Source organism: Lissotriton vulgaris, chromosome 4_1, assembly GCF_964263255.1.
Source record: "Lissotriton vulgaris chromosome 4_1, aLisVul1.2, whole genome shotgun sequence".
NCBI classification, from domain to species: domain Eukaryota; kingdom Metazoa; phylum Chordata; class Amphibia; order Caudata; family Salamandridae; genus Lissotriton; species Lissotriton vulgaris.
Window position 1 is genome coordinate 2,111,801,636 of NC_141691.1, and position 26,116 is coordinate 2,111,827,751.

Consider the following 26,116-nt stretch of genomic DNA (forward strand, 5'->3'; position numbering starts at 1 on the left):
TTTCTGTTTGGCTTCCTTTCGCCATAGGTGGAAAGAGTCAAACATTGCCGGCCGGGCTTTCTTCTTTTATTTTTTATTTTTGGAGAACCTTTATTATTCGCACAAGCAAGTACAGGCAGAGGCCTACAACCACCTGGCTGGCCACTAAGCAAGTCATGATGATAGCAAATCAATATTAAGAAAACATAGCAGCACATGATCAGTTGTTCCAGCAAGATCAGGGCAGAACGTATATGCAAGTATGTATTTAGGCAGTTAGGAGTAATGAAGGTTCGTTTTCAAATCTATAAATCACAGGATCAATACCAAACAATCGTTCCAGGTCCTGCAGTTAGCCAGCATATAGTGAAAGGTCAACGAGCAACACAATTGCAGTAGGGGAGAAAGGCTACGTATACAAATCAGGATGAACCCCAGCACAGTCACGTTTCATAATAAACCAACGTCCCACCCCTCAAAAACTGAAAATACTACAGGAACCATAGGAAACGGTAATGCTGAAAAAGAAAAAGAAAAGAGGGCCATAGAACCAAGGAGGAAACAAAGAACTAGAAAGAAAAATCCCCCCTCCCACCCCCCACCCCGCACCCCTGCAGAAGGCCACGGCCTACCCCCCCAGCAGTGTGCCTGTCGCCCTAAATGAGAGACCCGAAATGTAGTAAGGTAAGAAAGAAAGAAAGCGGAGGAGGAGAGAAATCAATATACCAGCACCCAGCCATCCACCCCCCGAGCCCCGGACCATCAAATCAACAAAGAAGCGAAAACAGTTTCAGTCAATACAGTGCGTGCCCCACATAGTCACCAGGTGAACCAACACCATTAATCAAGGAAGCAATCTCAGCCCTGTCCCGTGCGATCGAGTGCACCAACGGAGTACAGCCGGCCAGCCGCCATGTTGATCGACGTGGGCGACATAGGTGACCAAGAGAATTCGATGGGCTGCCCACCAAAGCCAGCCATAAACAACAGTTTACAGTCAAGGGCACCGTGAGAGAGTTCCATGCGCAGCATTAGGCCCCAATCCCCAGCGGCAGCAAGCAATCCCGTAGTCGTTCTAGGATCCTGGCCCTCCAACATCACCATACCCACCGGGAGAATTATGACACATCGCTCAAGTGTAGTGTGTGGCACAGTGTCCTGGACGCACGAAAAGTCCCGTAGAGCGTGTCCCACAGCGGGAATAATGCCATCTAGTTTTCTCCCCAGATCGCGGACACTGCAGTCCATGGCGACGCGAAGGGCACCAAGAGCAGCCATAACATCCCCGATCCCTGGCGTCGTTCCATGAGCACAATCCACGGCACTCGTCCTCACCAAAGGCTCCTCAGCAGGCTTTGCCACATTAGTCAGGATGTTGCTGTCCCATGCATCCGATCGGGCATCCTCTCGCCCCCCATCGGAGCACAATCGAGTCACGGTTGCAAAAGTGGCGAACTCCATGGCGTCGCAGAAAATGCTACAGAGGCGGCCTCAGCAGGCGACAGGATCTCTATCGCACGCTAGAGCCCTCAGAGCTCAAGCACAGATCCCGAGTTGCACGAAATGGCGCCCACATTTACGTCGGGAGAAATGGAAGGAATAGCCGAGCAGTGCACGGGCGGAAAAACCCAAATAAGGTGTAATCCCCCGGTTCTTTGGTGTTCCACCGGCACTCGACCCGCTTGGTGGGCTGGAGAATTGCATCAAAAGTCAAACAGTGCGGGTGAATCACTCAGGTCGGCCGGCTCCTCCCCGTCACAGGCGGCCGTTGATGTTGCATCAGGGGCTGGCCATCCCTCGCCCGCAAAGCCTCGGTTTCACGGCTGTGGAGGGCCGGATATAGAGCGGGAACATTTCTCAGGTTCTACCGCTGGTGAAAGTCTCGGGAGCACGTCACCGAAAGCTGCCACACTTCCCCTTCACAAGAATGCGGCTCAGGGTCAGGACGAGTTTCAGGATGTGCACACAAATCAGGGGAGAAGCCGAAGCTGAGAGCATAAGCGGCCATCGCGGTCGCCAGCTTGGCTCCTCCCCCCGGGCTTTCTTCTTGAAAAGTTTAACTTCTAAATTATCTAAAATCTTTGTGTCATAACTACCATATTGGAGCCATTTTAGGACACCGTCCTTCCTAGTGTAGCAAATCCACACTTCATTATATGTGATGGGGCCCACGCCATGTTTCAAATAGAGCTCATAGGTTGGAGTTCCAATCGGAGGCACCGGACACTAGTCCTCCAATCGGGAATCCCTATTACAACCACAACAAAATATCTTTCCAAGTCTGCTAAGACCAGGCATCTTCGTTCACTAGTCTAGCTTCAAACTTCAAGGGAATACCGAACATGATAGCCTCGTGAGTACACGAGTCCCTCGGCTTTGGAGCTTGCAAGTCCCAAATCAAAGATCCCAAGGGGATACCCAAAACAAAACTAAGGACTGGGAGACCCTCCACTCAAATGTAACTGAGGTATCGATGATGTCGCCAGAAGACCCGTCTATCGTCTCGCCCTACAAATCATCAGAGGGCTCCAAGACAGGGCGACAGTCAGGGCAGCAGTCCTTCGTAGCCGGCGGAAAGCGGGGAGCCTAGCAGCAAAGACTTTCGGACCACGACGACATACAGGGGTCGATGAAGTGGTAGGCCTTCCTCCAGAATTTTCACACGAAGCTCCTCACGATCTTCAGGCTTCGACCTGTCGTAATTTGACAATGACTGGGTTAGCGTTAAGCTTTGCTACACATTATTTTCCTTATCTTGACCATAGTTGTTAAACGCCATTTTGTATGTTACGGCGGCCATTTTAGCGAATGTGTCGCCTCGTGGTCAGCATGCCCTTTTGTCCGTCCTCTGTACCACTGACCACTCGAGTTTGCCCAGCAACAGGCTATTTTTAGTAATGGTCAAGCCCGCACATGCGCAGTTCTGATTGACCAGTCATCACTTAGGAATGTTCCGCCAAACTGACCAGTGGTGTTGTAACCCCTCCCATGAGCTGGCTGTGTTCCAAAAATGACCATATATGTACCTAAAACTCTGTAACCATGTACCGCCTATTTTTTAATGTCTGTAAAACTGTATAAAAGAAGGACTTACACCGATGTTCGGTGTGATACTTTTTGCATTGCCGAAGGGTGCTGTAGGAATGTACCACCACCCCATGGGGTCTTAATAAACTTGTCTTTTACGTTTTCTAGTTTCCGTGCCAACAGTTCTTATGGTATAGAGGGTATTCTGCGGAGTATGGAGGCCTGGAGAACCCGATACCACAAATTGGTGCCCACGAAGGGACTCATCGGCGACTCGGATGCCCGAAGGAGAGGTCGTGACGAAGGATTGGAAATTCGTCATGGACACGTACGCTGCCACTGAGTGACCCGAGTCTTGGCACCCACGGTGTTTTCTTCCCTTCCTTCTGATCTGACCTTCCAGGTGGCGCCGGTCCCCGACTGAGATCCTGCTCGTGTGTGTTGTCGTACAGTGCCGGTTTGGCTGATTAGATCAAAGACCTTGGCAGTTGGAACCTGGATATTTGAGATTTGGGTAAGAATTGTGATTGGTAAGGTATTCTGCGGACGCTTACTGTGGTTCTATGAATATGAATATGTTTTGAGTTAGCTAACATTTGGTTCTATGAAACAATGTATATGTGTAGTGCACTTCACATAGGCAGGCATGTAGAGATGTTTCTCTAACTTTGTTTGTATTTTGAGCGGCACATTTGTGTGAAGTATAGTAAGTGCCATTTTTGCGGTACCACGTTTCCGTGGTACTTTTTGAACATGCCTGTTTTAAGCACACTCCGAGGGATGTGCTGTCTTGGGAGTGGTACCACATACCGATTAAGCGAGTCACAGCCGGCTCCCCCAAAGGGGACTCCTAACCGTGAGATGTATATTAAATTCGGCCTTCCCCCTATATTGTACAGTAAATTATGGAATAAATACACCAAATCTGATCCCGAGTTGCAATGGCCACTACATGGGTCGTTTAATTTACGAAAGGTTCAGTTTGTGGAGCAATGTTTGTTTCAACGCAGGTCTAGACAGAATATGTTTGACTGTGTGCGAATGTGGGAGAAAGCAGTGCGTGAACGTATGAAGCGTGAGATTGCCTTGGCGGAAAAAGAGCAGCGCAAGGCTGCTCGAGATAAAGCTTTACAGCTGGAAGAGAAGGAGTTGCAGGAGAAGAAAGAGAGGGAGGAACGGGAACGTAATTTGCAAACAAGTGGTCAATTTGGTATTCAACGTCCGCTTTATCCTGTCCTTACTAATGAAGTTGATGATTTTTCGTTATTAGATCGGTCACCGCCTCCGTACGTTTCACCTACGGCTCCGGACGAGGACTTCGGTGATGAAGAACGAGATAGTGCGAGTACAAGGTTAACTGCTAATAGAGCGCAGAGTTGCGCAGTTTCGCTAGGAAGCTGAATTTGAATAAAATAACTATGTCAGAAATTAATGCTGAAAGGAATAAATGGTCAGAACGAGAACAGTTGTGTTTTTTAAGTACCTTTGCAGATGAAGTTGTTGAACGATTTCGTAAGAATTCAGAGGATTTAGAATCTAAGGATATATCTGTCCATCATGAGAATATGCGTAAAGGTCTATTTGATATTTCAGATGCGGATGCCTTTTTCCTACGATTGGTCCAGCTACAGGATGAGGCGTCCAGATTGCGGGAAGCACGAAAAGCATCAGAAAAGTCCGTGCCGGGGTCGACTGAGCAATCCAAACAGTGTTCTATCCTTGGAGCAGATAAGAGTTCTAAAGTGCATGTTATGCCTATGCGTGAAGCTGCACCTTTGTATGTTCCCCCTAAAGGGCAAGGTACCAGTGATGATAAAACATCCGGGGATGCAAAAGGGTATTTTATATATAATTGGGTGTATACGCCTTGGAATAGAGCGGATGTTATGGCATTGAAAAACGCCTTACCAGATCCCCGTAAAAATCCGGCAGCTTTTTATGAAGGTGTGGAGGGGGCTATTTCTTCCTGTGTTATGACGCTGGTTGATATTGATCTTTTCTTTGGGATGATACTGCCCCCTGATATGTGGAGAGCGATTCGTAAATTTGATGATCAAACGATGTTAGGAGCAAATTGGAAAGATATAAGCCAAGCTGATTTGGACAGGGAGCCTGCATGTAAACCCTGTCAGCTGATTTTAGATCTCCCAACAGCTATTCTGAATAAATTGAAAACGCTTGTTCCCCCTAAAAAGATTGACTGGACTATTTTAGCCTCGTGCAAACAGAAACAAGACGAGTCGGTGTCTGACTTCTTTACACGTTTCGAAGAAGCGTTTCATGATTACAGTGGACGATTGTCAACAGATGATACGGGTAGGCATCTGTTTGTTGGCAAGTATGTGGCTAATCTCCTACCGGAGATTGCGAAGCGGTTGAAAACTAGTGAAAGTTCCTGGACCACGGCGACCCCTGCATCTTTGTTAACTATGGCTCCGTATTATGAGCGGCAGGAATTAGAGGCTAAAGAAAGTGTAGATAAGAAAGCGAAGGAGTTGAAGACGAAGGTGATGTTGGCACAGGTTCGCGGTGCGCAATCTAGAGGGAATGATAGAGGCAGGCGAGGAGGGGGTAATGCGTGGTACGGTCGTACCGATATTGCTGAGGACCAATGTGCATATTGTAAAGAGTTTGGGCATTGGGCTGAAGACTGTCCGGTGCTTCGTGAGCAACGTAGCCAGCGTAGTCGAGGAGGTGGAAGGACACGGAATAGTTATTCGGGAGCGAGAGGTGGAGGAAGTGAACGTGGTATGTTTGAGGCGAGGGGTCGTGGTCAGGATGAACGAAATACTTTTGATCGACGAAATCAGTATCAGATTTCGGAGGGTGAAAATGTGGAGAGTCAGGATTATGTGCACGCATAGGATTGCGTAGGATGGGGTGTGGAATCGGTTGAAGTGCCAGTAGATCAAAGAGGTCCATATGTATCAGCGGGCGTTTTGGGTTCTACTGATCAGTTTTTAGTTGACACAGGAGCTACTCGTAGTGCTTTGTCTAAAAACTTGGTTCCAAGGGCTCCCCTGTCTGGCGAAACGATTACATGTATAGGGTTCGATGGCACACCCTCTCCAAGCCCATTATCACAACCTCTTGCATTTTGCATTGATACATTTTTTGGCTTATGCCCATTTTTGTTGTCGCCTCATACCCCAGACAATATTATGGGCATAGATCTGCTCAAATATTTTCGAGCAACAATACGCTGCGCTCCTGAAGGAGTGCGGGGTATTTTGAATGATAATTATCCAGACGTAGGCAGATTTTGTACCATGCAGGAAATTGAAGCGCTAGCCTCTCTCCCACATACGTTATGGGCGATATCAGATACGGATGTGGGACAGATGCACATTTCGCCTATTCGAATTACTGTCAAGGAGGGAGTATCTTTGCCACGTGTACCTCAGTATAAGATATCTAGAGAAGGTGAAATTGCCCTGACGCACATCGTTCAGGATTTGATTATTGCAGGAGTAGTGGAGGAAGTTCCCTACAATGTCTGTAACAGCCCTATTCTTCCGATCCTTAAGAAAGATACTGACGACAAGGTCTATCGATCTATTATTGATTTGAGAGAAATAAACAAAATTGTAGTGCCCCAGTACCCGGTGGTGTCTGACATCACCACATTACCCCCCCACTGCCACTACTTTCTCTGTCATTGACCTTAAAAACGCTTTCTTTTCCATTCCCATCCATCCCGACAGCAGATATCTAATTGGTTTCACGTTAAATAATAAATCGTATAGATTTTGTCGTGTTCCTCAAGGTTACACAGAGAGCCCTAGCATTTATAGCCAGGCTTTAAAAAGACAGCTTGATTCATTCGAATTGCGATCTGGGGTGGCTCTTATTCAATACGTTGATGACCTCCTATTGGGTGCGGACACATATGCACAATGTGAGGAGAGTACTCTTGCCTTGCTTTCCTTTTTGGCTCAGAATAATCACAAAGTTTCGAGGAAAAAGTTGCAATATTGTAGACCAAAGGTGACCTACCTCGGTCATCTTTTGTCTAAGGAGGGACGTGCATTAACATCTGATCGAATTCAAGCAATATTAGATACACCAGTCCCCCGCACTCAGAGAGATGTACGTGCCTTCATAGGACTAACTTCCTTCTGTAGACAGTGGATTATGGGGTTTTCGCACATTATAAAACCTTTGTTAGCGTTACTGTCCAAAACTACACCAATGCCCCTTGAATGGACGGATGAATGTCAGAATGCTTTTGAACAATTGAGACAGGCCCTTTGTTCTGCACCTGTGTTAGGTACACCAGATTACACAAAGATTTTCACGTTGTATGTGCACGAGAAAGATGGGTGCGCATTATCAGTGTTAGTGCAGACACACGGGGATAAGCAGAGGCCCTGTGCGTACTTTTCGTCCATTCTTGATCCTGTAGCACGTGGGTTACCTGGGTGTTTCCGAGCAGTTGCAGCATTAGCAGTAGCTATACGACAGAGTGAGGGAATAGTTTTGTCACATAAACTGTTAGTGTTAGTTCCCCATGCGGTAGATGCTCTGCTAAATCAAACAAAGACCCAGTATCTTACGAGTGCACGTTTAACAGGATATGAGCTCACACTGTTGGCGCCACATATCACACTAAAAAGATGTGCTACCCTGAACCCTGCCACTTTATTGCCGTATCCGGTTGCGGAGGGCCAAGAGGAAGAACACCATGACTGTGTTTTCCTGACTGAAGAACAAACAAAGGGTCGTGTTGACTTACAGGATACGCCACTTCCAGATGTGGATGGGGAACTGTGGGTTGATGGATCGTGTTTAAAGCTGCCAGATGGCACAACTTCTGCAACATATGCGATCACGACACTCAAGACAGTGGTAGACACAGCACGAATGCCACAGAAATTGGCCCAAGCAGCGGAGCTGATAGCTTTGACAAGAGCCTGTGAATTGAGTGCTGGCTTATGTGTGAACATCTACACAGACAGCCGGTATGCCTTCGGAGTGGCGCATGACTTTGGCCTACTCTGGAGAGAACGTGGGTTTTTGACTTCGCATGGAGTACACATTATGCACGGAGAGTTAGTGCGTGATCTTTTGAATGCGTTGCTTTGCCCAAAGAAAGTGGCGATAATCAAATGCAGTGCACATAAAAAGGTCACTGAAAAAGTAGGACAAGGCAATGCCTTTGCAGACAGTATAGCAAGACAAATGGCTATGTCACAAAATGACTCTCTAATGTATGTGGTGAAGTCACAAGCTGAGCGATGGCATGATGCTAGAGAGGAAATAATAGACATTCAGAAATCAGCGTCTGAAGCAGAACTCGCAACCTGGGCAGCAGAGGGAGTGCTGGATGATGAGGGTTGTTGGAGAGCAAAGATATGGAACGATGGAAATTGCCTGCAGCTTACTTGCAAGCGATGGTCCAGATGACACATGGGTTGGCACATGTTGGAGCTCTTGCAATTACTCGATTGCTAACGCGAGTTTGGGAGCATCCTGAGATTGCCAATATGGCTAAGAGAGTAGTGCAGACCTGTTTGATATGTTTACAACACAATCCTGCAAAAGGGACGCATACTCCGAAAGGAGGGTTCTTTCCACCTACTGCACCGTTTGAAGTACTGCAAATGGATTACATCCTGCTTGAGCGTTGCAATAACCTTAAGTATGTCCTAGTGGTGTTTTGTGCTTTCAGCAAATGGGTTGAGGCCTTCCCTACGAAGGATAATACAGCGCTGACAACAGCTAAGGTTTTGCTCAAGGAGTACTTCCCACGTTACAGCGTTTGCAAATGTTTGTGGAGCGATAATGGTCCTCATTTTGTTGGGAAAATTGTGGAGTATGTGTTGAAGGGGTTGGGAATCCAGCAGAAGTTTCATGCTGTGTTCCATCCTCAGTCAGCAGGTCTTGTTGAAAGGTATAATGCTACTTTGAAACTAAAGTTAGCAAAGATCGTGGCATCCACGTCTTTGAAGTGGCCGGATGCCTTGCCTTTGGCATTACTCTCTATCAGATCAGTGCCCCATTCCCGAACGGGCCTCACACCTTATGAAGTGGTGTCTGGAAGGCCAATGAACATATGGGGGGTTCCTAAGCCTCGATTGTTACATGATGTGCCTTGTATAATGATGAACGATTATTTGGCACAATTAACAAATGATTTACTCTCTATTCATCAACAGGTTTGAGAAGCGCTCCCTGATAATTCCATTGGAGAGGCTCACAATCTTCATCCTAGCGACCATGTGATGATTTGTTCGTTTGAGAGGACGAACAGCTTGGAACCGAGGTGGCGTGGCCTCGAGCAGGTATTGCTCGTAACCCGAACGGCTGTGCGAGTTACCAACAGGAAGCGGTGGGTGCACTCTACTCACTGCCGTCGTGTCTCTCCGGATCTGGTGAGCCCGACTGCGCTGTCTGACTACCGAGACATCTTGGACGAGGAGAAGAGCCCAGCTGTAACGTCTATCGAATCGGAGGGAGCCTTCCCGGACCACACTGTTTCTGGACGAGAAAGATATAATCTGCGACCACAATAAGAAGAATATTTTTTTTTGATGCGAGACTGGTTGAGTTACCGCTCCAGGTTTGTGAAACGGAAGCCGGGAATCTCAAGGGGGGGGGGGATCAGTTCTGCCAAGTGTAGCGACACCCGTCTTGACCCCGGAGAAGAAAACAACGGCTACCTCGGAGCTCAGCACTCATATTTTTATTTTTAGATTGTACTTTTGAGACATTGTGAACTTTGAACTATGGCGTCTTCCGCAGCACGAGACAAAAGAATCCTTCCTGCTGTATTATTTGTGTTGACAATTGTAGTAATAGCTGTGATAGCCTGGGTAGTGGAACTTGTGGTGCCTGTGCGAGAACATTTGCTGCCGACTACCCCGGCTCCATCTGAACATTTTCATTTCACTCTACCGTACCATGAAGAGCGGCACCGACAGACTTACTTGAACAATAGTTTCAAATTCTGCATCATACTCATAATATGACGAACACTTCTAATTGCTGGGTATGTGGGATGTTGCCTGGGCATCAGAAGAAAGGAGGCACACCGCTTATCCCACTTCCGTTTTCTCATAATGGGTCTTGCAATGCCTGGTACACCCTCCTGTTCACTTTGCGATGGCCAACAAAAGGGAGACTGCTTTTTCGTTTAAACAAAATTTGTTTCAATGATCGAGACGGCTATCCGCAAGCTGAAGGTACTAAGTTTGAATGGGAGGAGTACCGCCCGGGTAACGTGTCTGCACCCCGAGTCTACAGTAATCATCGAAGTATCAACATGTCCAATTCTCATGTTATTAATGTTATTGATACAAAAGCCGATCTCTGTGTACGTAATAAAGGTACAATCCCAGTTGGTAGAAAAGAATGTAACACCACTCTCACCTTTGATACCCCGACTGGTATTTCATTTGTAGCCTCCCGAAATACGTACTTCATATGTGGTAATAAAGGTTATCATCGTCTCCCTTTAGGATGGTTAGGAACATGCTACATCTCTTTTGTATTGCCCCCTGTTTTTATTGCTCCACCTATGTATCACAATGATTATATTTTGTATCACGATTTTATATTGAACAGAGTTAAGAGAGCAGTAGTTCTTGACGATATAGACCAAACAGACACTGCGTTGCAACAATATGTCGACTTCAATTTGGGTTTGTTTTCTTTTGTGGGAGCTGCTTTAAATAGCCGAAAAATATGACGATTAACTCGTGTTGTTGAAGCCGTTGCCAATGATACTGCCTTTGCATTAGGAAATTTAACTGAGGAGCTTCAGATCTCTAGAATTGTGACGCTCCAGAACCGGATGGTTCTAGCGTTGTAACAGTTTAAGTTATAAAAGTATGCGTTGTAACAGTATTTGCGTTGTAAAAGATGCGTTGTAATGGTATTGCGTTGTAAAAAATGCGTTGTAACAGTTGTATACCGTTCTAGATGTAGTTCTAGCCGATCGAGGGAGGGCATGCGGCATTATCGGAAGTAGTTGCTGTGTTTACGTACCAGACAATTCACCATCTGTGTATGATGCCATATCCAAATTACATAAAATTGCGGCTGAGATACATCCTGACAATGGTACATGGACCTTTTCGGGGTGGTTTTGGTCAATGCTTAGTACATGGGGCTGGAAGTTATTGACAATTCTCTGTATAATAATTGGGATATTATTCTTCTTATGCTTATGTATTCAATGTGGCCCTGTATTATGTTCTATGTGTTTCTCAGTTTGTATTCCATCTAGACGAGCTTTTGCCACAAATGAACGAATGATTCATAAAGAAGTGGCCCAGATTATGTCCATCGATATAGAAGATGAGTATCCTGATTATGTCCATTATGAGGTAGCTTCAGCTAAACGCTAAAAGGCTCGTCTGTCGTAATTTGACAATGACTGGGTTAGCGTTAAGCTTTGCTACACATTATTTTCCTTATCTTGACCATAGTTGTTAAACTCCATTTTGTATGTTACGGTGGCCATTTTAGCGAATGTGTCGCCTCGTGGTCAGCATGCCCTTTTGTCCGTCCTCTGTACCACTGACCACTCGAGTTTGCCCAGCAACAGGCTATTTTTAGTAATGGTCAAGCCCGCACATGCGCAGTTCTGATTGACCAGTCATCACTTAGGAATGTTCTGCCAAACTGACCAGTGGTGTTGTAACCCCTCCCATGAGCTGGCTGTGTTCCAAAAATTACCATATATGTACCTAAAATTCTGTAACCATGTACCGCCTATTTTTTAATGTCTGTAAAACTGTATAAAAGAAGGACTTACACCGATGTTCGGTGTGATACCCCCATGGGGTCTTAATAAACTTGTCTTTTACGTTTTCTAGTTTCCGTGCCAACAGTTCTTATGGTATAGAGGGTATTCTGCGGAGTATGTAGGCCTGGAGAACCCGATACCACAGACCGGTACCGCTGAAGTCGCCCTACGTTGGAAGCGCCAACTGAAGAACCGGGATTTAAACCTAGCGGCACCAGGGGCACGCCCAAAGTCTTCGGATTCTCCTGTCTTGGCAAACAGAGACGCAGGATACTTCTTGGTGCCGTCAAAGATCAAATGTATTAGCTGCAGCCAGTAACAGAGGTCCTAGAAGCACAACACGGTGTATGTTCTCAGGAGACTGCTCAAACTTACAAAGCAGGTCGTCCCTTTTTATGCCAAAAATTGTGCTTCAGGCAAACATTGCTTATTTACAGTTGACCAATCCCATGTATACACAACCAAAGTGTCCAGCCCATAATAAATTATTAAACAAACCCAACATTCTTCTTTCAACAAGGCCGACAAACCCATAATAAGAAGGACCACAACCCACATCATAAATAGACCATAAAGAAGGAACAGAAACAGATAGGAGTTGGATAAGGCATGTTTGTGTGCAGTAAAACTTTACAATGTCCTGTGCTCTGAGCCTTAATCTTGATCAGCTAAAGGGCAAGAACTGGTTCACTCGGGTCAAACAGGAGTCAGCACAAACTCAAGCTAAGGTGCATGTGTCCTAGAGACTTGTTCAGCCACAGTCATAAGCCTAAGTGAGGGCAACCACATAAAATGACTGCCATGCACAAAATGGAACCCAAGGGTTTCAGAACGAAATCGTCAAAAACACAGTGAATCCATCGGTGTAACATGACAAAAACACTCATGCTTGCTGAGCTCACTGTTTACGGTTCTCTGTTACCAAAATCATAACGGAACCACGACCTTTATGACCCAGGTTCAGAATCCCTGGAACCTCAGTGCTAACTGTAACACATTGTATCTGTTGACAGGCCTCTAAGTCAGCTAGAAAGAAAGCAATATCTGTTTTACCACTGTCTTCTAGATGAAGGTTTAAATCACCCAGAATAGTGAAGTTACTAGCTCTACCAGGCATTAATGTACGGAGGGTCTCAGATGTTTACATTACATACAGGCATTTACGCTTGATGAACAAAGGTATAAAATGAGATACCCAGAATTAGAAGTCTCTTGGTCAAGTGCTGAAGGCACACTCAAGGGTCACACTTCGAAGGTCCATCAGTACCTGAGACTCTAAGGAACCCTCTTCTAGGGTCTGGTATGACTGAAACTCTACTGAAGCATGTAATTAGCATGTGCAGGTTCTATCATTCAGTGGTACACAGACAAAATATCGATTTTTAAATATCGATATACAAAAATATCGAAGTTTAAATATCGATGGGACAAAATATCGAAGGTAATAATAATATTGATATTAGTATGATATCAGTAATATCGAAGTTGTAAATATCGATGTCAATAATATCGAAATTAATAACTTCGATGTTACTAATATCAATTTTTAAATACATTTAGTGTATATTATATTGTATTTATTATGTTTTATTATTTATTTTTAATGTAATTCAATTAAATATTGTCTTTTACTACTGTAGCGGGTTGTGGGTTTATAGGGGAATAGGGTGGGAAGTAATTTAATTATGTTAAATTAATTATTAATTAGTAGGAATTATTAATTAATTAATTGAGAAATAATTTTTAATTATTTTTAATTAATTGATTAATTGATAAATATGTTCTGTAGCGGGTTATGGGTTTATAGGGGAATAGGGTGGGAAGTAATTTAATAATAATTAATTAATTGATATATGTTTGTACATATTTTAATTAATAATTAATTGGTAATTAATTTCTATTAATTAGTTAATTAATTATTATAATTTTGTACATATTTATAATTATTAATTAGTTGGTAATTAATTAATATTAATTATTTAATTACATTAATTATAGTATTTTTTATATATAATTTATTGTTATTCTTAATTAATTAATTGGGAAAAATAATATTAATTATTAAATTAAATTAATTACATCAAATGTGCTAATATATTTACTTCATTGTTATTGTTAATTAATAATTAATTGGTAATTAAATAATATTAATTAATTTTGGGTAAAGGAGTATTTTTAGGGTTCAGGGTCAGTTTTCAGTTTTTGGGTAAAGGGGTATTTTTAGGGTTCTGGGTCAGTTTTCAGTTTTTGGGTAAAGGGGTATTTTTAGGGTTCAGGGTCAGTTTTCAGTTTTTGGGTAAAGGGGTATTTTTAGGGTTCAGGGTCAGTTTTGGGTTTTTGGGGTACAGGCGTACAGGGTAAAAACAAAAAAATATTACAATAAATCAAATAAATTACATGAAAAAAATTAAAATTACATTAAATTATTAAGTGTTTTATTTATTTTAAATGTATATGTATTAGATTTAATTTTGTTTTAATATTTTTATTTAATATTTGTAAAATTATATGTATTTTAAAATTATTTTTACATTATTATTAATACATTTAAAAAAACGATATTTTTGATTCCGATATTTTTGTACTACGATATTATTTTTTCGATATTTTTGTACTTACCTTAATGAAGATAGGATTCCGATATTTTTGCTGTCGATATTTTTGCTCCGATATTTTTGCATTTCGATATTTTGTCTGTCGATATTATGTCAGACATTCCATTCAGTTGGGCCACCTGCACAGCATGTGCAGTGGGAGCTGTTGGCAAAGAACAAGAGTCAGGACAAGGTGAGGACAGAGCAAATTTTATTGCACAGTATTTGAGCACCAGAACTATACTTTCAGGGTATTAATGCGCCAATGATCACTCTGTATCTGTATAAACCTTTTCTACGTAGAGATGCATATTGACACAAAAATGATACATGATTTGCTAAAAGGTCACAATAGTTTGTAAAGAATTAATGGCTTTGTCGTAAAGATGGCGCTTACATGCTTAGGTTAACATCTTTTATTCTCACTATTTCGGGGGTGAGCCCTTGTTGTTGCTATTCAGAGGCCTCAGACTGGAAAATCACTCCTTCATTTTGAATTTGTAAATTCTATAAACTGATGAAAAGAATGTAGGTACCGATCATGTTAGTGAATAAGTGTGAGTGTGGCAGTGAATAATTGTGAGCGTGGTAGTGAATATGTGTGAGTGTGGCAGTGAATAAGTGTGAGTGTGGCAGTGAAAAAATGTGAGCGTGGCAGTGAATACGTGTGAGTGTGGAAGTGAATAAGAGTTAGTGTGGTAGTTAATAAGAGTGTATATGGCAGTTGTTAGACCTGGCATCATTGGCATGGGTCTCCCTTCCCCTCTCTTTCTGTCTTGTATGATTGGCTGTATGTAGATGTTCTAGGCTCTGTGCCACTGCTAATCAGTGTCACAGCGCGAATGCTACCTGTATATAAATGATTGTGTGAATAAGGATATCCCTAAAGCCTACATCTGTGCAGCCTGTTTGTTAAGGATTACTTTCTATCACCCTATTCGGCCCTAGGGACCCGATAGGAACTTTGAGTTTGATATGTTTATCCTCAGGACAGTGAGGGCTACCTTTTAGTAAGAACCGTTAATATATCACATGTTTTGAAATGAATATCCTTAAAACGCTGTCATTCCTGGCCTAAAGCTTTACTGTGGCTGTTGCAAGTATGTGTGTAGGCCGTCTGGTTTTGGAGCAGCAGGGCCAGCTGGGTAAGACCTGGCTGGAGAGAGAGATCAGTTTTCAGAGCGTGGGGAGGGGTGACTTTTTGATCCGAGCAGGGCTGTGCCTGGAAAGGTGAATAATGGCTCCACCTCCCACTGGGTGTCTGATAGCAGACCCCCTCATTCTGAAAGGGCAGGATGTCGCCTCATAAACCAAGTGCTCCCCGACCCCACCAAACTGGTTCTGACTGTACTCAGTGATTTGAGAACAAAGACTTTTTAGATAAAAAATGTGTAATCCTTCTGGATGTCAAGACGAAACTCTGTTCGAGAGAACAGAGGAAAGGACTTTGAAACTTTCACCAAGCTTGCAGAAGAAACTACCCGAGGGCCTAAAATCGAGAGCTCCTCCTGCAGAAGTCTCAGGGATATTAGACTTCACCCAGTCAGCTCTCGGAAATCCCATGCGAGGAATTCCACTTGCAGGTGAGGCCTCTGTTGAGTAATCTGGAGCCTCTAGTTCTACTGTGAGAACAGCGGACTGGGAACCCTTGAATCTTTTGCTGAACCTGTGTGGGCCACGGCAGCTAAGAGAAAGCTGCTGCTGAAAGAGCCTGCCTAACTCCGAACCATTGAGCCTTTGAACCTTTTGCTAAACCTGTGTGGGCCGCTGCCGCTGAGAGAGAGCTGCCGCCACTAAGAGCCTGCCGGAATCTTCACCTTCGAGCCCTTTGATGAACTTGGATGGACTGCTGCAACTAAGAGAGAGCTGCAGCCGCTGAGCGTCCACCATTGTGCTAACCTGGCCGAGACCATCCTCTGTCATGTGGGCCCCCACATCTGAGAGAGCGCTCCTGCTGCTGAGTGCCCGCACCCTTGCCTACTCTGCATCATTGTGATTTGCCCCATGGAATGCCGCAGCCAAGAGAGAGCTGTAGCCACTGAGTGCCCGCACCCTTTGCTACATTGCATCATTGTGATTTGCCCAGTGGACCGCCGCAGCTAAAGAGAGAATTGAAGCCGCAGAGTGCCCATTGCTACTTTGACTCATCATGAATTGCCCCGTGGGCGGCGGCAGCCATGAGGGAGCTGTGGCCGCTGAGTGCCCACACCCTTTGCTACTTTGCATCATCGTGAATTGCCCCGTCGGCCGCCGCAGCCAAGTGAGAGCTGTCACCGCTGACTGCCCATACCCTTTGCTACTTTGCATCATTGTGAATTGCCCCGTGGGCCGCCGCAGCTAAGAGAGAGCTGTGGCCGCTGAGCGCCCGCACCTTTGGCAACTTTGCATCCTTGGGATTTGTCCTGTGGGCCACTGTAGCTGAGGGAGAGCTGCTGTGTGCCTGCACCTTGTTCACCCTTGTTGAGGATTGTCGCTATTTTTTTGTGGGCCACCACAGCTAAGAGAGAGCAGCTGCCGCTGTGCACCCACCATGGAGCTGAACGACGAGAGTTATCGCCATCACCAGCGTGGGCTGCCGCAGCCGCGTGCTGCTGCTGCTGAGCACCCGCCTGTCCCAGAGTGCCCGAATCATTGTAGGTGCACGCTGCAGACCTCAGCCCCCAAGACTTGTGGTCGCTGGGAGTCCACAGGTCATCGTCTCCGCTTCTTCGAGAAGCTGCATGGTGTGTCCCCTTTCAAAGACAGGTATCTGGTGCTCAACGGGTCGCTTAGCTCCCGGCCCTGAACTCAGTCAGTGTCACACTTTGGTGAATACGTTACTGTCTTTCTCTTTGAGTCCCTACGGGTTGACGTGAATTGTAGTTGTTGAAACGTTTTGAGAGTTTTGAGTTAAACTGTTAGATAAAGACATTATTTTTCTATGCCTACTTGAGTTGTGTCCTTTTGTGGTGTCATTACTGCCTTATAGTACGTGGTCATAAACGTTTCACACACTGCCTCAGAGATAGGCCTGACTGCTTGTGCTACGTTACCACATGATTGAGCAGGGGTTATCAAAGGGGGTGGCCCCCTTGCCCTGACTTAGGAAGAAGGGACCTTATTTGGACAGTGGCGCCAGCCATTGCCATCTAGAGACCCTCATTTCTAACAGCAGTGAATAGGAGTGAGTGTGGCAGTGAATAAGAGTGAGCGTGGCAGTGAAAGCTTGTGAATGTGGTAGTGAATAAGTGCGAGCATGGCAGTGAATATATCTGAGTGTGGCAGTGAATGAGTGTATATGCCAGTAAATAAGAGTGAGTGTGGTAGTGAATAAGAGTGAGTGTGGCAGTAAATAAGAGTGAGCATAGCAGTGAAAGCGTGTGAATGTGGTAGTGAATAAGTGCGAGCATGGCAGTGAATATATCTGAGTGTGGCAGTGAATGAGTGTATATGACAGTGAATAAGAGTGAGTGTGGTAGTGAATAAGAGTGAGTGTGGCAGTGAATAAGAGTGAGCGTGGTAGTGAAAGCGTGTGAATGTGGTAGTGAATAAGTGCGAGCACGGCAGTGAATATATCTAAGTGTGGCAGTGAATGAGTGTATATGCCAGTGAATAAGAGTGAGTGTGGTATTGAATAAGAGTGAGTGTGGTAGTGAAGAAGAGTGAGTGTGGCAGTGAAAGCGTGTGAATGTGGTAGTGAATAAGTGCGAGCATGGCAGTGAATATATCTGAGTGTGGCAGTAAATGAGTGTATATGCCAGTGAATAAGAGTGAGTGTGGTAGTGAATAAGAGTGAGTGTACTAGTGAATAAGAATGAGTGTGGTAGTGAATAAGTGTGAGTGTGGCAGTGAATAAGTGTGAGCGTGGCGGTGAATATATCTGAGTGTGGCAGTAAATGAGTGTATATGCCAGTGAATAAGAGTGAGTGTGGTAGTGAATAAGAGTGAGTGTGGTAGTGAATAATAATGAGTGTGGTAGTGAATAAGTGCGAGCATGGCAGTGAATATATCTAAGTGTGGCAGTAAATGAGTGTATATGCCAGTGAAGAAGAGTGAGTGTGGTAGTGAATAAGAGTGAGTGTGGTAGTGAAGAAGAATGAGCGTGGCAGTGAAAGCGTGTGAATGTGGTAGTGAATAAGTGCGAGCATGGCAGTGAATATATCTGAGTGTGGCAGTAAATGAGTGTATATGCCAGTGAATAAGAGTGAGTGTGGTAGTGAATAAGAGTGAGTGTACTAGTGAATAAGAATGGTTGTAGTAGTGAATAAGTGTGAGTGTGGTAGTGAATAAGTGTGAGCGTGGCAGTGAATATATCTGAGTGTGGCAGTAAATGAGTGTATATGCCAGTGAATAAGAGTGTGGTAGTGAATAAGAGTGAGTGTGGTAGTGAATAAGTGTGAGTGTGGCAGTGAATAAGTGTGAGCGTGGCAGTGAATATATCTGAGTGTGGCAGTAAATGAGTGTATATGCCAGTGAATAAGAGTGAGTGTGGTAGTGAATAAGAGTGAGTGTGGTAGTGAATAAGAGTGAGTGTGGCAGTGAATAAGAGTGAGCGTGGCAGTGAAAGCGTGTGAATGTGGTAGTGAATATATCTGAGTGTGGCAGTAAATGAGTGTATATGCCAGTGAATAAGAGTGAGTGTGGTAGTGAATAAGAGTGAGTGTGGTAGTGAATAAGAGTGAGTGTGGCAGTGAATAAGAGTGAGCGTGGCAGTGAAAGCGTGTGAATGTGGTAGTGAATATATCTGAGTGTGGCAGTAAATGAGTGTATATGCCAGTGAATAAGAGTGAGTGTGGTAGTGAATAAGAGTGAGTGTGGTAGTAAATAAGAATGAGTGTGGTAGTGAATAAGTGCGAGCATGGCAGTGAATATATCTGAGTGTGGCAGTGAATGAGTGTATATGCCAGTGAATAAGAGTGAGTGTGGTATTGAATAAGAGTGAGTGTGGTAGTGAAGAAGAGTGAGCGTGGCAGTGAAAGCGTGTGAATGTGGTAGTGAATAAGTGCGAGCATGGCAGTGAATATATCTGAGTGTGGCAGTAAATGAGTGTATATGCCAGTAAATAAGAGTGAGTGTGGTAGTGAATAAGAGTGAGTGTACTAGTGAATAAGAATGAGTGTGGTAGTGAATAAGTGTGAGTGTGGCAGTGAATAAGTGTGAGTGTGGCAGTGAATATATCTGAGTGTGGCAGTAAATGAGTGTATATGCCAGTGAATAAGAGTGAGTGTGGTAGTGAATAAGAGTGAGTGTGGTAGTAAATAAGAATGAGTGTGGTAGTGAATAAGTGTGAGCGTGGCAGTGAATATATCTGAGTGTGGCATAAAATGAGTATATATGCCAGTGAATAAGAGTGAGTGTGGTAGTGAATAAGAGTGAGTGTGGTAGTGAATAAGAATGAGTGTGGTAGTGAATAAGTGTGAGTGTGGCAGTGAATAAGTGTGAGCGTGGCAGTGAATATATCTGAGTGTGGCAGTAAATGAGTGTATATGCCAGTGAATAAGAGTGAGTGTGGTAGTGAATAAGAGTGAGTGTGGTAGTGAATAAGAATGAGTGTGGTAGTGAAAGCGTGTGAATGTGGTAGTGAATAAGTGTGAGCGTGGCAGTGAATTAGTGTGAGTATGTCAGTGAATAAGAGTGAGTGTGGCAGTAAATGCGCGTGATTATGGTAGTGAATACGAGTGTACATGACAGTGTATAAGTGTGAGCCAAAGACATTTCAGATTGAAAATCAAAGTAGAGGAGCTGGCAGCACTTGGCCAGGAAGCTGTTGTTTCATTTTCCATGTTAAGCGCTGATTCCGGGTTGTTTGAATATCTGGTTCAATGATGCTGTGATGTCACTTAGCTTATCTGTCACGTCCAGCTTTACGGGCTTCAGTGCTTGTCTCAGGACCTTCTTCTTGGCCTCTTCGCGGGGGGTCGGCAGCTGTTTATCAGCTCTCTGCCTTTCATCCCTGATCTCTTCTTCCCGTCTCTGGATCTCCTCTTCCGCCCTCTCAAACCTCTTATTTGTGTAGTAGAAGCGCCCATTCTTCCCCACCATTCTTTCAACCATGGCGATCAGCGCCTCCACCTGCTGCTCCCGCGCCGCCCCCTGAGCCCGGTTGTTGAAGCCGAGGTAGCGGCCCCCGCAGCCCCCAATGACCCCTCTCAGCTCGGGACCCGAGGTTTCGATGTGCTCTTCCAGGGTGAGTCCAGCGGCCTCCAGGTCACCCATCCGTGTGAACAGGACCAGCGTGTACCCTGCAGCATTGTCTCCAAACAGGGTCTGGATGTGTTCGACGGCCCTCGCCTCCTCCGGGGTGAAACGACCGGCCTGGAGCACCAGGACGAAGGCGTGGGGGCCGGGGGCCGCCATCACTACACATCTAGCGACCTCTCGAGTGATCACTGAATTTGGAACCACAGGATCGAACAGTCCAGGGGTGTCGACGAGCACGATCTTTTGTCCGTTCGTCACACAGGACACTTCCTTGCTTGTACTTGTTATTGAATTTGAAGATGCTTTGGAGTCAAACTCTCTCCGCCCGAGGATGCTGTTTCCGGTCGCACTTTTCCCAGCTCCTGTCTTCCCGACCAGGACGATCCTCAGCTCAGGGGGCTCTGTGAAGAGAAGAGAGAGCAGGTTACACACCGGTCACAGAGGTCACCGGCACACTCGGGCCAAACACAGGCCACACACACAGATCACACACACACCTCATACAGATCACATGCACACAGTCATACACTGGTCAGACACAGATCATACACACCTCTTACAGATTAAACACTGGTCACAGGCAGATCACACACAGGTCCCACCCAAATCACACACAGGTCCCACACAGGTCACAAGGACAGCTCACACAGGTCACACACACAGCTCATACAGATCACATACACAGTCACACACAAGTCACACACAGCTCATACAGATTAAACACAGGTCACACACAGCTCACACAGGGTCACACACAGCTCACACAGTTATACACAGCTCACACAGGTTACACATGCACACAGCTCACGCAGGTCCCATACAGATTGCACACAGGTCGCACACAGATCACACACAGGTCCCACACAGATCACACACAGGTCACACACACAGCTCATACAGATCACACACACAGTCACACACAACTCATACAGATTAAACACTGTTCACACACACGGTTCACACACAGCTGAGCTCACACACAGCTCACACAGGTAACACACAGCTCACACAGGTTACACACGCACACAGCTCACGCAGGTCACATATAGATCACACACAGGTCACAAACACAGCTAGTAAAGATCACACACACAGTCACACACAAGTCACACACAGCTCATACAGATTAAACACTGTTCACACACACGGTTCACACACAGCTGAGCTCACACAAGTTCACACACAGCTCACACAGGTTACACACAGCTCACACAGGTTACACACGCACACATCTCGCACAGGTCACACACACAGTCGCACAGGCTACCTTCCAGAAGTGCAAGTTCTCATCTCTACAACATGAAGCGGTGAAGGGCGGGGCTGTGAGACAGCGGAACTTTCTACAGAATCAACATACATCTCCAGTCTCCACCCATCATCATAAACATTTCTCGCTGCCCCCGCATATACAGCAACCATTGGCAAAGGCAATGAATGCTTCTCGCCTATAACTGTTTCCAAGATAGTTTGGGAGTTGTGTGTGCAGTGTGACTCTACGCACAAGGCAGTGTGAGATTAGTAAAGAACCAAAGCGTCACATGGTGGTGCATCGAGTCCAAGGGTTGCATCACAATATAGTACTAGCATGACCACTACATGGACCTAACATATACACTGTAGGCTGACTAGACACCAGGAGTCGTGGAGGTGGGAACAGTAAACACACTACAATGCAGAGGTTGATGAAGTGGATGGAAAGGCATACTGAGTGTAAGGTGATATAATCAACCAAGACACAGTGACCTCGACCTGTCACAAGCTCTTGGAAAACTGCTGCTGTGAGTGGCAGACACTGGCTCAGGAGACTTCCAAGGCCACCTTTCTCCATGGAACAGCACTCAGTGCCGCAAAGCAGCTTCTAAGTGCCCCAGTCTCAGGCAATGCAAGCAGAGCAAATGTGTCAACCACTCAACAGCAACATGACGTCTGACCTTTCTACAACAGAAACTCAACAGGCGCGGTGCAAGGGGTGCTCCAATTAGACGCTGCAAGTGTAAGACTATTGCTAAAGAGAGAACCAAGGACAAACAAGCGTTGGCAAAGCCAATCCGTCTGGCCCTGGCTCAGACATATCAGCGACCCCAGAGTTGGCTCATATTGGAAACGTTTTTTATACTTTATGTCAAATACAGTTGAAGATCACCGTCCATGTGAGTACGCACAGGTATGCGCACACAAGGGTGGGGTTCTTGTAATGTTTTTGTAATAAATGTGTGCAGGGCCCGTCTAGGAATTGTTGGGCCCTGGGCGAAATGAGAGATGCAAGGCCCCTCGAATTCACATGTGACTTCACAAGAAGTGACATAGAATACTGACATCCAGTGGCGGAGGAGCACGCCCCACGGCTTTTAAGCAGTGGCACTTAAGTCAAATAAAATTATAATAACTAACTTTTAATATTATTTTTTCTTGTTACGACAGCTTTGCACGTGGGAAGAAATTTCTCAAGAAATGTCTTCCTTTTCTTTCAGTTGCCCATAGGAGGATTATTGTTCAAGCTTTGCTTGGCTCCCGACTGGACCATGCTAGTATACTCTACCTGGGCTTGCCAGAGTATTTACTCACCCGTCTGCAATCAGTTCAAAACTCGGCACAAGAGCTATTTTTTGCCTTAGCCGATGGTCTCACTCCTCCGCCCTGCTGAACTCTTTTCACTGGCTCCCAGTGTGTAAACGCATCCACTTTAAGACACTTATCACAACGTTTAAATCTCTCCACAGCATCGGCGCCTCCTACTTAAGGAAAAGGATGCTGTTTACCACCCTGCCCGATCTCTGAGCTCTGCCTCGCAAGCACTGGCTATTGTCCCAGCAGTCAACCGAGCTCGTATTGGAGGGCGTTCGTATAGACTCTTGGCGCCCCAATTGTGGAATCAATAGCCACTATCACTCAGAAAGCTGAACAGTCTCCTCTCCTTTAGGAAGGAGCTTAAGATGTGGTTGTTTGTGCAGTAATGTTGTGCTCTCTCTCTCATCAGCCACTGCAGGTCTCTTTTTAGTTCCAGGACACTCTACCCGAGTAGCCGAGCGCTCTACAAGACTATTTTTAACATAACATAACATAACATGGGGCAGGGCTTTTCTTCTGACAGAGCAGGGGAGGGGAGGAGTGGTTTGCACTCCATTAATTGTGCATAGATGTTTGGCCGGTCCCCGGGGCCTGCCATACATTCATGCACACTTTGCATGTTCTCCATGCAGGCGGCATTACAGCCTACATGGAAAGCATGCCCAGCCTCCCACTTTCTGGCTGAGTGACGATCCATGGTGCTCAGCCCAATCACAACGCTGCATTGCAGCGTTGTTATTGGCTATCGGGAAGCTGTGAGCGGGGTGCATCCTGCTTCCTGCCCTGGAAATGGGGAAGAGAATTGAGAGGAGGCGGCGGCGGCGAGTGGGTATTTTTTAAATTTCATTCCCTCTCCCCCGCTCTGTAAAGTGTGGTTGTGCTCAGTACATACAACAAACAAGGCTAAATACATGCAAGGCGTGGATCCTTATATGTGGTCGTTAATCAATGGGGCCTAGGATTGGATAGTGAATCTGTTGACCAACAAAGCCTGGAGAGGAGGTAAGCAAAGGCCTCTGTTTCTTTACAGATGATAGCAGAATATTTTTGGGATTTGATCCCTGGCTGTATAACTGCAGATCAGTAGTCTGAATCTATGCAAGACACAATCATCCTTCCAGGGTCCATTATCTGAGCATCATTAATTAGTATAATAACAACTCCTTAGAAAAAGTGTAATGGAACACTTTTATCTAGTAGTGGTAATTCAAATGACCGCTAAAAACACATCTGACACACCACCACAGCGGTATTGTGCTTTTCATCACTGCGTTAATACCCAATGTGTTGTGTCCATCTTTTCATGCTAAATATTCTAGGCATAGGCAAATGCTCAGAAAAATATCTCCATTAACAAGCATTGGCAAAGTCAATAGGTCTCACCTATAAGAGCAATTCTCTTTGGCAATGTGTGTTTTCCATGTTGTACACCAGAGTGGCTGCTGTTCCACATGCTTAAATGTTAGTAGCACAGAGTACCCTTGAGTGGAGTGGTGGTAGGAGAGTGTCATAGACTGGATTTGTTGGAGTAGAGTGTCGCAGAGTAAAGTAGGGGGAGTCCAGTGTCATGTGAGTGAGTAGAGAGTTCAGTGGTTTATTGCCAAAGAGTGTCAGAGGACAGTGTTGTATAGTGTAGTACGATAGAGTGGAGTGCCATGATCCTGCTCGACGCAGAAAAAGCTTTTGACCGGGTGGAGTGGAGCTTGCTCTGGAGCATTTTGGCCGGGAGGGGGTTTGGTCCAAATATTGTTAGGGCTATTAAAGCTATGTATACTGACCCAGAAGCAACAATTACGGTAATGGGAGAGAAATCAGACAAGTTTAAGATAAGTAGAGGGACACGGCAGGGTTGTCCCTGCTCCCCCATACTATTTGCTCTATACATCGATCCGCTCATTCAGAAGATTCTAGAGAGCCCTAGAATATCTCCTGTGATTTATAATAGCTATGAAAACAAGATTTTAGCCTACGCTGATGACCTGGCGGTTATCACAACAGACCCGCAGCAAACACTCCCAGAACTGGTACAGATGTCTAAACTTTTTGGTAAAGGTTCTGGATATCTCCTGAATTAATCTAAAACTCAGATAATTTGCTCTAGAAACATATCAAGACCCGACCCTAGGTATGTTGATTCTGCTGTATATTTAGGGGTTAAGATAAATGCTACAGTGGGTAAGATAGTGGAAGAGAATTATCCTCCCCTTATTAAATCCATAGAGGTAGAACTGAAAAGGATGGATGCCCTTAATCTTTTGCTGGTCGGGAGAGTAAATGCTGTAAAAATGGCGATGTTTCCAAGGGTGCTATATCTATTCAGAGCCCTTCCCCTTTATATTGAGGAGAAAATTCTGAAGCAACTAGAGTCTGTCTTTATCAAGTTCATATGGCTGTATGGCAAGGTTCGACGCTCAACGACCTTTTTGTCCCTTCCGTGAGAAAGGGGTGGGATGGCACTTCCGAACATGAGACTTTATCATTGGACCTGTCTCCTAACCCAGATGTCAATTCTGTTTCAATCCGACACTGATGTGATTATTGTAGACAACCAGGGTCCCCCTTCCATCTTTAAATTACTAATGGGTGAGAAAGCTATGGGATTACTGCTAACTGAACTGGAATATAGGTTTTATAGAAAGGCACGATTTAAGGTCCTGCTAGGTGCATGGCATGTATGGAAATCAATTTTAAAATTTTATCATATCCCTAAAGTTAACCCTTCTCTTCTCTTGGTTAATTCTAGCCTTTTTCCTCACTTAAACAATGACGGGATACTACAAGTCTGGAAGGATTTAGGGGTTAAGACTATTGGAGATTTAATGGTAGGAGATAAAATAAGCGGGTTTGAGGACATGCAAAGGAGATATGGCCTCCCCTCAAATCAATGGCTTATATATGGCCAAATCTCCGGCATCTTACAGGCTTGTAGACCAAAACTCAAACCTCTTGCAGACTTTCCTGTGGTTGAAGGTATGAGTAGAAGATGTAGGAAGATTAAAGATATTTACAACATGCT

The 26,116-nt window shown here is 45.0% G+C and overlaps 1 protein-coding gene across 1 annotated transcript in view; it reads right to left on the reverse strand.

The window, feature by feature from the left end:
• Window positions 1-20,096: 20,096 nt before the first annotated feature.
• The window catches only part of LOC147725145 (GTPase IMAP family member 9-like), a 146,204-nt gene continuing 140,184 nt past the window's right edge, over window positions 20,097-26,116 (reverse strand). The window contains exon 3 of the mRNA XM_086967120.1: window positions 20,097-20,933. Coding sequence (XP_086823246.1) covers window positions 20,116-20,933 — 818 coding nt within the window. The 3' untranslated portion in view covers window positions 20,097-20,115. The remainder of the gene's footprint in view (window positions 20,934-26,116) is intronic.